The following is a 15218-nucleotide window of genomic DNA, read 5'->3' as shown; positions in this document are numbered from 1 at the left end:
ATTCTATGGTACACCCTAGACTTGGGATAACAAACAACATGGGGATAGGAATATTAAAGTACGTTTGGACAGAGCACTTGGTGATGATGCTTTTATGGATTGCTTTGATAACATTCTGGTTAATCACGTATAATGTTGTGAATCTGATCAATGTGCACTCTCAATCACGGTTAGGAGATCAGATTGGATTGATTCGGGGGTGACTGCTAAACCATTCCGGTTCGAAAATGCTTGAACGCGTCATGAGCGGTACCCACAGATCATGGAGGAGGCGTGGCAGGCTGGTGGTATTAATTTGCAGCAGGTGTTTGATGCTCTGGGCGATGTACGTAATAGGTTGAAATCCTGGAGCAGATATGAGTTCGGGTCAGTGAAAAAACAGTTGAGTATGCTGATGAATAGACTGGAACAGCTACGGTCTAGTTCGCTAAGAAAGGGCCCTTCAAAGGAATAAAAATCATTAATGTCAATTTTTTTAGAGCTGTTATCGAGAGAGGAAGTGCTAGATAAATAGAGATCTCGAGCACTATGGCTAGCGGAGGGGGATCGGAATACTAAGTTCTTCCGCGCTAGAACCAAGGAACGGGGCGATGAGGAATAAAATTAAATCCTTGAAGAGAGAAGATTGCACTCTTGTGACATCACAAGTAGGGTTGGAAAGTGAGGCTAATGGGTTTTTTCAGGACCTCTTTACGGCGCAAGATGGCACAACACCCGGACTTGTGACAGAGTGGGTTGAAAGGAAAATTGTTGATTCGATGAATGCTCAATTATGTGCTCCAATTTTAAAATATTAATGATGCACCCAGATAAATCTCCGGGGCCGGATGAACTTACTGCAGGTTTCTATATTCGTCATTGGAATATTTTAAAATCGTCTATCTGTGCGGCGGTGAGGAATTTTCTGAGCGGGGGGGACATGCCGGAGTTGGTAAATTCAACGATTTTAGTGCTTATTCCTAAAGTAAAAAATCCGCAGGAATTGTCTCGGTACAGACCTATTCACTTTGTAATGTTTTATACAAGCTGGCGTCCAAGGTTCTGACCTTGAGGTTAAGGCCGATGAGAATGAGAAGTGATCGATCGTTCCCCACGTAAGAGGGGTCGCTCGGCTTATATAGACGCTGGCAGTTTACAGAGAAGTCCCTATGACCTACTGGCCGGCTCCGGCTTTATCGCTCCTTCCCGAGGCGCCTACGTCAGCGGCCGTTGAGGCCCGTCCGTCCTTCCTGCCGAGGTCAGAGGCGACAGGACGTGCCAGGCGACGTGGGAGAGGTGTCTCTGTCGGCACCGGTAGCCTGTAGCGTACGGCGCAGCCTAGGCCATGATGGCCTGTCCGACGCGGGGCACTACTGCTCCACAGTGCCCCTCGCTTTATGGGATATGAGATCAGCGTGGACTTCTGCACCCGGATTACCTTTCCGGTTCCTTCTCCTGCAAGGCTCACCCGCCTCGAGCCGGTCAGGGGAGAGACAAACCAAGCTGGACATGGCACGTAGAAGCCGGTCCAGCCAGAACGCAGAAGGTTAGCCGACTCGCAAGGCAGCCGGCCACGGCTCCAGCCGGCTGCTCCTCAGCCGGCCTTTGCCGCGGGCCAGCCGGCCTCGAGCCAACTGTTCCCAGTCCTTTGCCATACCCGGGTCTTCCCCCCCGACACCAAGGTACATCGACGAGCGTAAAATCGTCGATCCATACTTCAACAAGACGATGATGATACACGTCGACAAGGAAATGGGCACCCATTGGGGGATCATACAGGCGGCGTACAACAAGTGGCACGACATACAGGAGATCGATGCCCGCCCGGTGAGCGGCGCCGACTTTGAAGCCAAGGTATGCTCACTTGTTGTGGCTCCTCCATCGCCCCCGGATCGCCGATGTTTAATCTTGATTCGCCGGCCTGTATTTGCAGATGCGGCGGCCGTTCGACATGTACGCGGACAGACACCGACGGCCAGACGTTCAAGTACCTCAATGTCTTCGCCCACATCGAGAAGTGCGAGTAGTGGGCGGAGGTACGCCAGAACCTCGCGAATAACAAGGGCGAGCAGTACAACCCCGACGCTCCAGCCCCTGCCACATCGGCGGGCCACCCTGAGCTCGGCCAGAAGAAGCTGAAAGAACTGAAGAAGGTGGGGGCAATCCATCCAAAAGGTTGCAGGCGTCCTTCGACAAGTGTTGAGCCGACGCGAGGGCGCACCCCGCCGGGAGGGACGACAAGTACGATGTGCGGTGGAAGGAGATGCTCGCCAACCAGGGCGTCCGGATATCCTTGCTGAAGGCAACCTCCGCGGCGAAGAGAGGAACACCGACCTGGCGTTCCTGATCGACGGCAACGATGGCAAGATGGAAGAGGAGACGAGGGCTTGGTACGACGCCTATCGCCAAAACATCCTCCCGCCTCCGTCGGCTCCTTCGTCCTCCCCTTCCACGTCCACTCCCGCCGCTGCGACACTGGCGGCCGATGATGCTTCGCCGGCCGATGCTGCGGCAGACAAGGCTCAGGAAGGGACCGCCGACGAGCGTGTTATCCTCCAGTTTTTGTTTCGATCGCCGGAATGTGGCTGATCCGATAACCGAACTTTGGTGATGCTTTTGTGTAGCGGGAAGACGATATTTTAAAACCGTCGATGGGCGAATGCCGGGTGCGACTGGGAAAATGTTGCCCTCCACATCTTTTTTTCATCCACTCCGGCATTTGTTAAATCTTTGCCGGTGGCCTCAACCGGCAGATGCTCTTACTATTCTCATCTTTTTTTTTTTGAGAATTATCCACCCTTTATTCAACTAACTCAAGATGTTTACAGGAACACCAACTGGTGGAGACTGAAGCCAAACATGCTGACCTACACTAGAATGAATAGATCCTCTAGCTAGGTTGTGAGCATCAGTATTAGAACGCCTACTTTCGTGGACACACACGACCGACTGAAAAGACTTTTCAGTCTCTTTTATTTCATGGACTAGCTGCCCATATCTCCCCATCACAGCACCTACTCTAATGGCGTGCACCGCACTAGCACAGTCGCTCGCCAAACGCACGTGTTGCAGGTTAAGATCACTCGCCAGCGCGAGTCCCTCTCTGCAAGCCATCACCTCCATGATCTCAGGGTCAGATATCCCTGTGCTTGTTACCGTTGAGGCCCCAATGAACTCACCGTCTCCGTCACGAGCTACTGCCGCAACAGCTGCCAAGGTCCCGTTCTTTGACAGTGTTGCATCCACGTTAACCTTGACGACCCCGGCTGGTGGTGCTATCCAGCGAGGTGCCTCGACTGCTCGTTGCTTTGTTTTAGGAGGAGCGCTAAGGAGACCCATATCACCAATGAACCTGTCAATGAAACTGAGTGTCGATAACGGGCTTTGAAAAATCTCTTCATGCAAAGGTTTACGGCGCGCATGCCATATTGCCCATAGGGTTACGATGACCCTAGTCAGCTCGTCTTGTGGAACTGCGTTGATTACCTCGTTCAGCCACCCTTTAGCATTTGGCTCTTGAATATTGATGATAAGCTCCACCAAATCCTCGGGTAACAGCGCCCACACACACCTCGCCATATTACAGTCAATGAGCGAGTGCCTCCACGAGTCTGGCGCTCCGCACAACGCGCAAGAGCACTGCGTCGCCATGTTCCTATGATGCAAGACATCTGTCGTTGGAAGACAGTGCCTCGCCAAGCGCCACAAAAATACTCGGAGCTTTGAAGGAACCTTTACTTTCCAAAGAGACGTCCACTCCTTCTCTGCACCCATAGTATTAGATTTTCCAGCGGTTTCATCCAGCCACGCCGTCCTTCTCTCTCTCGTATCCACAAGCATGCGATATGCTGAGCGGACCGAGAACACCCCTTTGCTTATCATAATGCCATGCCCAACAATCCTCTTGTCTCCTAGATGGGAGAGGGATGTTGGTGATGACCGCCGCGTCCATTGGCTCCATAAACAAGTTTATTTTCTCCATATTCCATGATAATAGAGTGCGTCTGGGCCTGGCCTGGGATAATAGAGTGGCCCAAATATTCCAGTAGATAAACAGTAGTGTGGGTGTGGCTGGGCCGTGGCCGTGGAACGTACAGCGCCGCTGCACCAGCTGCAAGGACACGGCGGCACGAGGAGGAGAAGGGAGGGGATGATAAAAAATGCGGTGTCCTCGCTGATGGTGCGCCTCCTCCACCTACCCCAACTTCCCACCTACCGCCCCCTCCTCCTCCCTCGCCCCCCGCGGCTGCGAGTGGCCGCGTCGGCCTCCTCCCCCCTCGCCGCCATGTCCACGGCGGCGCAGCTGGCGGTCGCGGACCGGAAGCGCGCGGTGCGGTCCGACGTGCGCAGGGCGCTCAAGGCCCTCTCCCCCGACCAGCGGGCCAGCGAAGGTGATCCTTCCCTCCAACCCCTGGCTCGAACGGCGCTGGCCACCAGCTGCTCGTCGGTTTGCCACTTAGAACTTCGCTGATGGAGTAAGCGTGTAGTGTTAGCGTCAGATGGAAAGTAGTGCTGAAGTTTTGTTAGCCTGAATAAGCAACATGTAACTTTGCTATAGATGGTCATCAACATTTCGATTTCTTGAGACTGCTTAGCATTAGAGAGCGTGGCTACGATATATGAATCTGATTCTGATGCGGAAATGTTAAGCAAGTAAAATGTTCCCGTGGCATTCTACTGCTCAGCATGACTCTAGTCTAAGAGGAGCAAGGATTAGTGTACTCACCTTTGGGCTTTGAGCTACTATTACTTCAACAAAGGAGATACACCTAGTGCTACATAATTTTTTTTTCTTTCGTCTCTAGAGACCTTAAGTGAAATGATGAAGAGTGTAGTATGCTTGCGTAGGTGGAACAAAGTTGGTTTTATGCATGTTAATTTTCAAAGTATTCAGAGCTGAAAAATTATTATGTTTCCAGACCTGGCTATTCAAAGCAATATTATGAACTCTTCCTGGTTCAAAGCGAGCAAAAGGCTGTGCGCCTACATAAGCTGCGCGCAATTACGAGAAGTTGACACAACAAAAATACTAGCTGAGGTTCTATCCCCAAACTCTGGTGCGTTACTGAGTGTCCTATATACGTACCAGCTCTGTGTTATTTCCATGCCTCTTAACAGTTTGGTCATTTTCAAGAACACGATGGGCAGGCAAAGGATATCTATGTTCCTCGGGTGGAAGATAAAAACCGCAATATGAGGATGTTCAAAATCACGACCATGGATGATCTAATTAAAAATTCAATGAACATTCTGGAACCGTCGCCACTGGATGCCAGTGGGAATGCTCGTGAAGAAGGTATGCAGTTTATTTCCATCTTACCATGAAATTTTTCCCTATGTTAGTAGTATGTTTTAAGCGATTTCAACAGTAAAGTGAATTGATTTATGTGCTACCACTGAGCCACTTCTTATCCTTGCAGTGTTGTCAGCCTCATCCCCTGTTGATCTTCTTCTGTTACCTGGTAAGCTCTTTATTTGTTGCTAGATTCATTTCTGTCTTTTTTTTCTTTGGTGAGGTCGCTCAGGCTGTGACGTTAGACATTCAGGGTGGTAATATGTGCTATTCATGCAGGACTAGCTTTTGACAGAACTGGTCGAAGACTAGGACGTGGTGGAGGGTACGACTGTACATTATTCTATCATGATATTTACAACAATGTCTTGTATTGAAGTTGTCAATTTACATATATCACAGAGAAAAGTTGCCAAGGTGCAGTGGTATATTTATCCAAAATGGCCAACTGTGAAATTGTTCCATTTCTAACTTTCAGTGCCAGCTAAAAACTGACTCATGTAGTCTGCTATGAACCAAATAGTATCATGGTTTACTAGAATGGCATTACTATATTTTGCTTCACATACATATATTCGAAATGCAGATCAATGATGTTGAAATTTCAATGCCTTTTGATTGCTGGTGTTAGAGGAACAACAGTCACCACTAGAAAATTATATGTACCTTTTAGATACAGTCATACAGAAACTCCTGGCTAGGGTCATCCACACACATAAATCTCTTTGTCTAGCAAACAAATATATTGCTCATCATAATACCTGCAGACCATCTAAATCTAAAAGCGTGTGCTTCTAGACTTGTAGTACCTGTGGTATGCGGATTAAGAACCAAAGGGCATCAACATGAATCTTGTTGAATCTGGACTTAATGAGATTGGGTACTTGACCTTACTTTCTCCCTTTTAGCTAAGAGTAGACTAAATGTGCAAACCTCACTTAGAATATATATTTTCTTTCTTTTCGAGCTCTGTATAACTCCACGATGCATGCTTTTGTTTACTTGTTGGGTGCTTATCATTTATACCAAGTTTCACTTTTTTTATTGAAATATTTTTCCGTGATCTAAATTGTACTTTTGCATGTTTGACCAATTTAAAAGGTACTATGACACATTCTTGATGAGATACCAAGAACTTGCTAAAGCAAAAGGGTGGAATCAGCCTCTTCTAGGTATGGCATGCATATTTTCAGAAGTTTACCTCTCTATATACTTTGCTTATCCTTCCTTTGTTTTATTACTTCTTCATACACGACTTTGCAGGAAGTTGTGGCATTTTAGTCTATTATATCTGTGTAAAATATACTTTTGGTTGCACTAGAGTTTTGTCTTGTGGTCATTTTATTCCCTCTGCGTCAGAGACAAAATCAAATTAAACCGTTTAGAGTAGACTGTGTTGGAGTAGTAGGACTAAAGTGTATAGTTTTGAAAGATGGGATCATACATAAAGGGATCGGAACTTATTTGCTTACTATGCTGTATCAGTTTTTGAAAGGTCGCATGTATTTAGTATTCAATAACATTACCATACTGTAACATATTTAAGAATTAGATGCCAATACCATCTACATGGTGTCAGTAAGCTATTTTGGTCTCGAAGGGCTTGTGTCAGTCGTGTGAACTTCAAAATGCCTGTAAGAATGGGTTCGGGAACTTCAAAATGCCCATAGGAACAGGGTTGGGAATGAAAATTTTGTAGCATTGAGGGAGCACAAATCAATGAGATACAACCCTATCTACATTGTTTTAGTAATCTCTAGGGGGGGTTAACCAATGGTGTGCCATCTAAGGGCATGTACAATGGGAGGTGCTTAGGAAAATAAACTGGTTTTTGGTTAAGCACCGGTGCTTATTTGTACTAGACAGATGCCTAACTAGACACCTCTCATGTACAAATAAGCACCGGTGCTTAGCAAAAAGCTTGGTTTATTTCTGTAAGCACCCCTCGAAGCACCTCCCATTGTACATGGCCTAATGATATGTAGGAAACTAGATTGTGCATCCATATGGCATTAGATTTTGTATCTCGTGCTCTTATTAAGAACTAATTTATCATGATGCAAGCACAGTCTCTTTAATCCTGATGGTAATCAGATTCACTCATGAAGCACAGTTTCTCTCATTTCTGGTCTCAACTTATGTATGCAAATGATAGCTTTGTTCCCTCGAGAAAAAGAAAAGAAAATGAGAGCTTGTTTGACATGTACATGGGAAGGATATAGGTACAAACAGTTAGATACCAGAGGGTCCTTTCTCAGGGAAGATGCCTGTGCTGATTTGTTATCTAAGTGGAGTCTTTGTAATAGTAGCTGCGTGGACAACTGCATATCATAGTTTAAGCAACCAGACCGGTGAGAGAACTGTCCGGCTGGCTGGTTCATTAGTTCACCAGTCGGACCGCCGGCTCAGCCAGTTCAATGCGGACAAAATACCATTGTGTTAATTGATATTTAGGGTAGATTGGAGAAAAATAACCTCAGATTGCGTAGGAACGCCTAATATATGTGGTAACTTATCAACAAATAACAAAACTAATACATACATACCAGCTGGTAATGGTCCTCCTGCGGGAATGCTTGCAGCCAGGTTGAGATATCTCTGCCTACGAGATGTTGTTCGAAGTAATTTTTCCTAGTTTACGCAAAAAATTGTCTTTTAATCATAAAGAAGCGGACAAGGCAACAATTTAATTTTTTCTGGTTGGCTATCGGTCAGGTCTGCTTTGTTTATTTAAACCATGCTGTTTACCAGCTTTCTGGATTCCTTAGCTTCGTGTAATAGTCTATGAGGTCCATGTCTACACTATTACCAGCTTATATAAGATCTCAAGGGCGATCTAGTGACCATGAGTTTTACTGGATTGTATGTTCCTGCCTTGTGTGCCACTCTGCAAACAATGCACTTTCTTCAGGATTGTATACACTTATATGGCTATACCTGTCACAGCTGTCATGCCAAGAATGCGATTGGATCCCAATTTGTGGTTGCTGTTTATGGGTTTCTGGTTCAGTGTGCTTTTGCTCTGTTCTTGGTTGGAGCCACGTATGATGGTTGTGTAGCTTTTTGCCATTTTTTGGCACTCTTCTTCTAAAATACAAATGCCACATTCTGATGCGTGCTCGAATAAGTGGCAGTTCCCCTATCTCTCTGCTATAAACAATAATTTAGATCAGGTAGAAAATGGTGAGTCAATGAGCCGACAGGTAGTTCCATGCAGATCTAACTGACCAAAATATTTTCATTGCATGTTTCAGTAAAATATCATTACAATGATATCACATCTGCACTCTGCATTGCATAGTTATTATATTTAATGGTGCGGTCGATCTATGATTCTCTTTAGTGAATGGTTCACTCTAATGGTTGGCTTATTTTGAAGTTGCGCTTTCATACTCGGTCCAAATTCTGGAGGAAGGCATCATCCCAGTCAACTCAACTGATGTTCCTATTGATGCTCTGGCCACATCCTCTGGCATTATTCCAATCAGTCCTGCAGCAGCATTGGAGATGGTGCAACGAAGCTGATTCGTTTCCACTATGCCCTGAGTTCCTGACAGCAGAAACCCGTTCCTGAGTTCTGCTTTACAGAGCTGAGAATTGTGTATTTTGCTTGTGGTTTTCTGTTCTATCGTTTCAATTTTGAGTTGAGCGAAATTGGTTGGACAGTAGCATCTGTATTCGAAACATGAGCTAATTTTAGCTGACATTGTAATGACGCCTTTAATCAAACAATTTATGAACTGAATATGGCATTCTGAAATTGTGCTGTCGTTTTAGGTGTTACATTGTGCATCGCTGGTTATATCACATTTTTTATTTTACATTTTCAGGTCTCATTGCTCTAAATTTTTTTATCTACTATGTTAGACTGGGTCCTGATGCAGCTTACATGTTTTCCTACCAAGCAGTTTCCAGGTTTTCATGGAGTATAGTTCATGACTTTGCTCTGAATTTGGTGCTGATCAAATTTGCTGAAGATTTAGTGATTGTTCTGCTTACTAGGATTTAGGGTTTTAGGTGCACCTGAGAAAACTTTTCCAGAGACTTTTATGCCGTCCAATCTTGATGAAAGAAAAACAAGCTCTGTTTTTGAATTGGATTATCGACAAAAATATCGAGAGTACACTAAAGGCGTGTACCATAACTTTATAGAAGGCATCAACAATTTACAAGAATTATCGTCTTGGCTCTGTGAACAAAGAAAGAGATAGAAACATCAACACCCAACTCGGGATTGACAACTATTCTCTCGGGAAGACTCCATCCGTCTCGTACCCCAATCCAAGTCTTGAACTCATCCACTACTGTAAAGCTAGCAAGGCTGATCAATCTATGCTGTTTTGAAACGTTGTTAAACAGTCTAGCGATTCTTCCCTTCCATAAGCTAGCAAGGATCATCAAACTTCAGTTCAGTAAAGACAGAGTGCTCAAATTTGAAGACAGGCAAAATTCACAACTAAATGATTTATACTGGAGTATAATGTTTACAACTTGTATCGTCACACAACATTGGCCATGTATATGACCAAAATACTTGATGAAGCCATTGGCTCGCAACAAAAATGCCAATGATTTGATCACAAAGAGCTAGCTAGCTAGGAATATCCAGTCATGACATGAATGTTCAGGGCTTACAAAAAGTGTCAAGACGAAGCCATCAGGGTTTTGATGGCGTTGTCGAGAGTGAGGTCGGGGTCGTTGAAGAAGACAGTCTGCACCACCTTGTCCAGCTCTCGCCGAGCCTGCTCCCTCTGCTCCCGGTACACGTTCTGCTGCCGCCTCTCCCGAGCTTGGTGAGCGGCGGCAAGGGCCGCGCGCAGAGCATCCTGCGCGGCGTGAGGATCCAGATGGTTCGCCGCGGGCGCTGGATGCGGGATGCTCTTCGTGAGAGTTGACTGGACGCTCGTGCTGGCCTCCTTCGTCTTGATCATGCCATGCGCCTCCTTGCGGACAACGCCGGAGCTGCGGACCTTCATCGCCGACGACGGGCGAGAGAGCGGCGGGATGCTGCTTGTGGAAGTCGCTTGGACCCGCTTGCCTGGCACTTGCTTCGTCTTGACCACGCCGGCGCTGCGGACCTTCATCACCGACGCCGAGTGAGAGAGCGGCGGGATGCTGGTCGTGGAAGTCGCTTGGACCCGCTTGCCTGCCCCTTGCTTCGTCTTGACCAGGCCGTCGGCGCTGCGGACCTTCATCGCCGACGCCGGGTGAGAGAGCGGCGGGCCGATGGTCGTCGTGGCAGTACTCTCTTGGGCACGCTCGCCTTTCTTTTGCTTCGTCTTGATCACGGCGTCGTTGCGGAGGAAGCTGGCGCAGGGGACCTTCAGCTTGCCCTTGAGGCCGGACGGCTGCACCGCCACTCTCGGCTGCGACGCCGGCACCGCCGGGTCGATCTTCTTGGAGCAAGAAATGCCCCCGACGGTGGTGTTTTCGTTCGTGACCGCAGCTTGCGCGTCGCGGCAGACGGCGGGGACACTGACCTGGGTCTGCTGCTTCGGGCGATGCACGAACGGCCTGATCCTGGCGCAGGAGAGTTGCGCGACCGGAGGAGAAGCGACCCGCGGAACCGCCTGCTTCTTGCTCGCGCGGGAGTCGTCGTCGTCACCTCCGTGGCGGCGTCGTCGCTTGCCGTCCTTGGCGGCGCGGGAGGAGGGGTCGACGCCGAGGCGATCCGCGCAGGACGGCGTTGGCTCGCCGGAGATGGAAGAAGCTGCTGTAGAGGAACCGCGCGGCTGCGGACAAGCCATGCTGGTGTCTCTTCTTCTTGCTTTGGTGTCGCTAGGGTTTGAGGGGGACGGGGGCTCAGGGAATCGATCGGAGGTTGCAGGGAGTGTGGGTTGCCGGCGGATCGGCGCTGTGAATCGCTTATATGGAACCAAGATCGGATTCGTAGTCCGGGAAGCAGTAGGAGACGACTCTCTAGCGCTCGAAAGAAACCCTTGCGCTCCACGGTTTTGCATATCGATCGATCAAATTTGGAAGGTATCAGTTAATGCGCGCTGGCAGTGAGTTCGAGTCCGACTCCGGTTCCACACTCCTGAGAGCAGCGCGTGAGAGCGCGTGTGTTCCACGCGCGTGCTCTGAATTTTGGTAATTCTGTGGAGGATGAGCGGTTGTATTTCGTCTGAAAAAAAGTACGATTAACGCTCATTTAAAAGCAATTGACAACATTTTGGTGAGCAAATATTACATGATTGCAACTATTGGGATATATGGTTTCGCAAAATTGCAAGAAAATTTCATCAGAAAATCAGAAGTACGTTTCGAGGTATGATGTTTCACAAAATAAAAAATCTGGTGATTTACTCGGCTACACCGTTTCCGACAAGCCAGATCCAACGGTCATCCGCCATGTGGCACATGAGGCCGTTTTTTCTTCAATACTGGACCCAACCTGAACCAAGCCATTTGGACATTTTCACATTTTTAAAAACTTTTAGCCATTTAATTAAACAATTGAACTTTAGAAGAAAATAAAAAATCCCAATCAAGTTGGGAACCTGAGCTCATTTTGCCAAGCTATTTGGGAGCTTTTTGTATTCTTACAACTTCTGGCAAAATTTCAGTCATACTCCGTATAATGCAAATTTTAAAAACACCCTGAAAAATTACAATAGTTATTTCCTTCAGTGGCTTGTATTGAACAATTGTAATGTTTTCATTTTTCTCAAAATAGTTTGAACTACTGCCGCATTGTAGATTGCGCAAATTGGCATGCTTGCCATCATCCTGTGTGTGCACACCTCTCCCGTTGGCACAAATGATCTCCACGCTAAGATCTTCAATTTAAATGATACATTGAGCTTCCATAGATTGTTCAACCTTCTTCGTCACATGTAGTATCAGGAGTCTCGAATCATCCTTCAGATAATTCTCCCTTCACCGTTTTGACCCCATAATTATTTGGTATGCTGATTTTACTGAAATTTGTGGTTGTCGTTTATGGTTAGTCTATTTCAGTGCTTTTGCTCTGTTATTGGTCGGAGCCACCTATGATAATTGCGTACCCTTTTGCAATTTTGGCGCTCTTCTTAATACGAATGACACATTTTATTGCGTGCTCGAGTGAGTGCCAGTTCTCCTATATTTATGGTATAAACAACAATTTAACTCACGTAGCAAATGGTGAGTTAACCAGCCGACACGTATGTCCAATTTTCCATGCAGATCTAGTTATATGTAATGGTGAGGTCAAACTATTTCCATTGCATGTTTTGGTAAAAATATTTCTATCACAATGATAACACCCACTCTGCATTGCATAGTTATATGTAACGTTGAGGTCAATCTATCATTCTGTTTAGTAAATGGTTCACTCTAATGGTTTGCTTCTTTTGAAGTTGCACTTAAGTACCCGGTCCAAATTCTGGAGGAAGGCATCACCCCACTCAACTCAACTGATGTTCCTGTTGATGATATGGTCATATCCTATGGCATTATTCCAATCAGTCCTACATAATTGGAGAGGGTGCAAGTTCTGTATATTGCTTGTGGTTTTCTCTTCTATTGTTTCAATTTTCGATTGGGCAATTTTTTTTGGACAGTGGCATCTGTATTTGAAACATGAGCTAATTCTAGTTGCACTTGTAATGATGCCTTTGATCAAACAAACACGGTATAATATTCTGAAATTGTGCTGTTGTTTTAGGTGTTACATCTTCGCATCAAGGCGCGAGCGAATTTCTCAAGGTCGAAAACACCAAGCTCTCCCATGTTTTGGGGTCCGCAAACCACCTCCTATTTAACTTTGTATTTTCCACTAAAATATTTATCCGAAGCAGCAAAAGAAACGCTGTCTCAAGATTAAGAATGGCCTTCATTATGCCTTTGGCGGTGGTGACAAATTTTCCACTGGAAACTTTATCCGAAGCACCAAATTAACATTGTCTAAAGCGGTAAGGGGATAGGATTGCTTGCGAAGTGGTCACCGACTTGATGAGGGCCTTCCTACCGGCAGTAGTGACAAATTTCCTTGACAAGTAGGAAAGCTTGATTGCCATCTTGTCCACAATGAATTGAAAATCCGTACTTCTTAGACAATAAACACTCGTGGAGGATGACATCAAGATCAAGCTTGGAGCATCTAGTAGGAACAACCATACGAACTTTTACAACCTCATGTGTGTGCTTTAATAGTGAATATTCCTCCAACCTAGTTTCTCGCAATCTGGTCGTTAGAGAACACATTTTTTTCGAAATGGGAGCATCACCCCAGCCTCTGCATCCAAAGGATGCACACAGTTTTTCTTTGTTAAATTATTCGCAGAGCCTTACAAGGGAGATACAAAAATCAACTCGAAGCCACCTTTTCAGTGACAAATCGCTATACCTACAAGAGCGATGAAGCGGGTGACCATGAACAGGGCCATTACCCAGACAATTGATGCGTGTAGTTGACACATCCGTTGGGAACCCCAAGAGGAAGGTGTGATGCGCACAGCGGCAAGTTTCCCTCAGTAAGAAACCAAGGTTTAATCGAACCAGTAGGAGTCAAGAAGAACGTTGAAGGTTGATGGCGGCGGGATGTAGTGCGGCGCAACACCAGAGATTCCGGCGCCAACGTGGAACCTGCACAACACAACCAAAGTACTTTGCCCCAACGAAACAGTGAGGTTGTCAATCTCACCGGCTTGCTGTAACAAAGGATTAACCGTATTGTGTGGAAGATGATTGTTTGCAAGAACACGAGTAAAGAACAAGTATTGCAGCAGATTTGTATTTCAGTATAAAAGAATGGACCGGGGTCCACAGTTCACTAGAGGTGTCTCTCCCATAAGATAAAAGCATGTTGGGTGAACAAATTACAGTCGGGCAATTGACAAATAGAGAGGGCATAACAATGCACATACATGTCATGATAAATATAGTGAGATTTAATTGGGCATTACGACAAAGTACATAGACCGCTATCCAGCATGCATCTATGCCTAAAAAGTCCACCTTCAGAGTTATCGTCCGAACCCCTTCCGAGTATTAAGTTGCAAAACAACAGACAATTGCATTAAGTATGGTGCGTAATGTAATCAATAACTACATCCTCGGACATAGCATCAATGTTTTATCCCTAGTGGCAACAGCACATCCATAACCTTAGGGGTTTCTGTCACTCCCCCAGATTCACAGAGACATGAACCCACTATCGAGCATAAATACTCCCTCTTGGAGTTAATAGCGAAAACTTGGCCAGAGTCTCTACTAATAATGGAGAGCATGCAAGATCTTAAACAACACATAGGTAATAACTTGATAATTAACATAACATAGTATTCTCTATCCATCGGATCCCGACAAACACAACATATAGCATTATAGATAGATGATCTTGATCATGTTAGGCAGCTCACAAGATCCAACAATGAAGCACAATGAGGAGAAGACAACCATCTAGCTACTGCTATGGACCCATAGTCCAGGGGTGAACTACTCACTCATCACTCCGGAGGCGACCATGGCGGTGAAGAGTCCTCCCGGGAGATGAATCCCTCTCCGGCAGGGTGCCGGAGGAGATCTCCAGAATCCCCCGAGATGGGATTGGCGGCGGCGTCTCAGTAAGGTTTTCCGTATCGTGGCTCTCGGTACTGGGGGTTTCGCGACGGAGGCTATTTGTAGGCGGAAGGGCAGGTAAAGAGGCGGCACGAGGGGCCCACACCATAGGTCGGCGCGGCCAGGGCCTGGGCCGCGCCGCCCTGGTGTTACGCCACCTCGTGGCCCCACTTCGACTCTCCTTCGGTCTTCTGGAAGCTTCGTGGCAAAATAGGACACTGGGCGTTGATTTCGTCCAATTCCGAGAATATTTCGTTACTAGGATTTCTGAAACCAAAAACAGCAGAAAACGACAAGCGGCTGTTCGGCATCTTGTTAATAGGTTAGTTTCAGAAAATGCACGAATATGACATAAAGTGTGCATAAAACATGTAGATATCATCAATAATGTGGCATGGAACAT

At 46.4% G+C, this 15218-nt stretch overlaps 1 protein-coding gene across 1 annotated transcript; it reads left to right on the top strand.

Annotated features, from left to right (window-relative positions):
• Positions 1 to 4071: 4071 nt before the first annotated feature.
• LOC124673150 (5-formyltetrahydrofolate cyclo-ligase, mitochondrial-like) lies at positions 4072 to 5767 on the top strand. The gene is made up of 6 exons (XM_047209278.1): positions 4072 to 4370; positions 4899 to 5036; positions 5114 to 5275; positions 5400 to 5441; positions 5552 to 5605; positions 5751 to 5767. The coding sequence occupies exons 1-6, from the start codon at positions 4130 to 4132 to the stop codon at positions 5765 to 5767; spliced, it is 654 nt and encodes a 217-aa protein (XP_047065234.1). The 5' UTR covers positions 4072 to 4129.
• Positions 5768 to 15218: the final 9451 nt, after the last annotated feature.

The sequence above is a fragment of the Lolium rigidum genome, chromosome 7 (genome assembly GCF_022539505.1).
Source record: "Lolium rigidum isolate FL_2022 chromosome 7, APGP_CSIRO_Lrig_0.1, whole genome shotgun sequence".
In the NCBI taxonomy this organism is placed as follows: domain Eukaryota; kingdom Viridiplantae; phylum Streptophyta; class Magnoliopsida; order Poales; family Poaceae; genus Lolium; species Lolium rigidum.
Note: the sequence above shows the minus strand (reverse complement) of the source record. Positions and strands in the feature narration are given on the sequence as shown.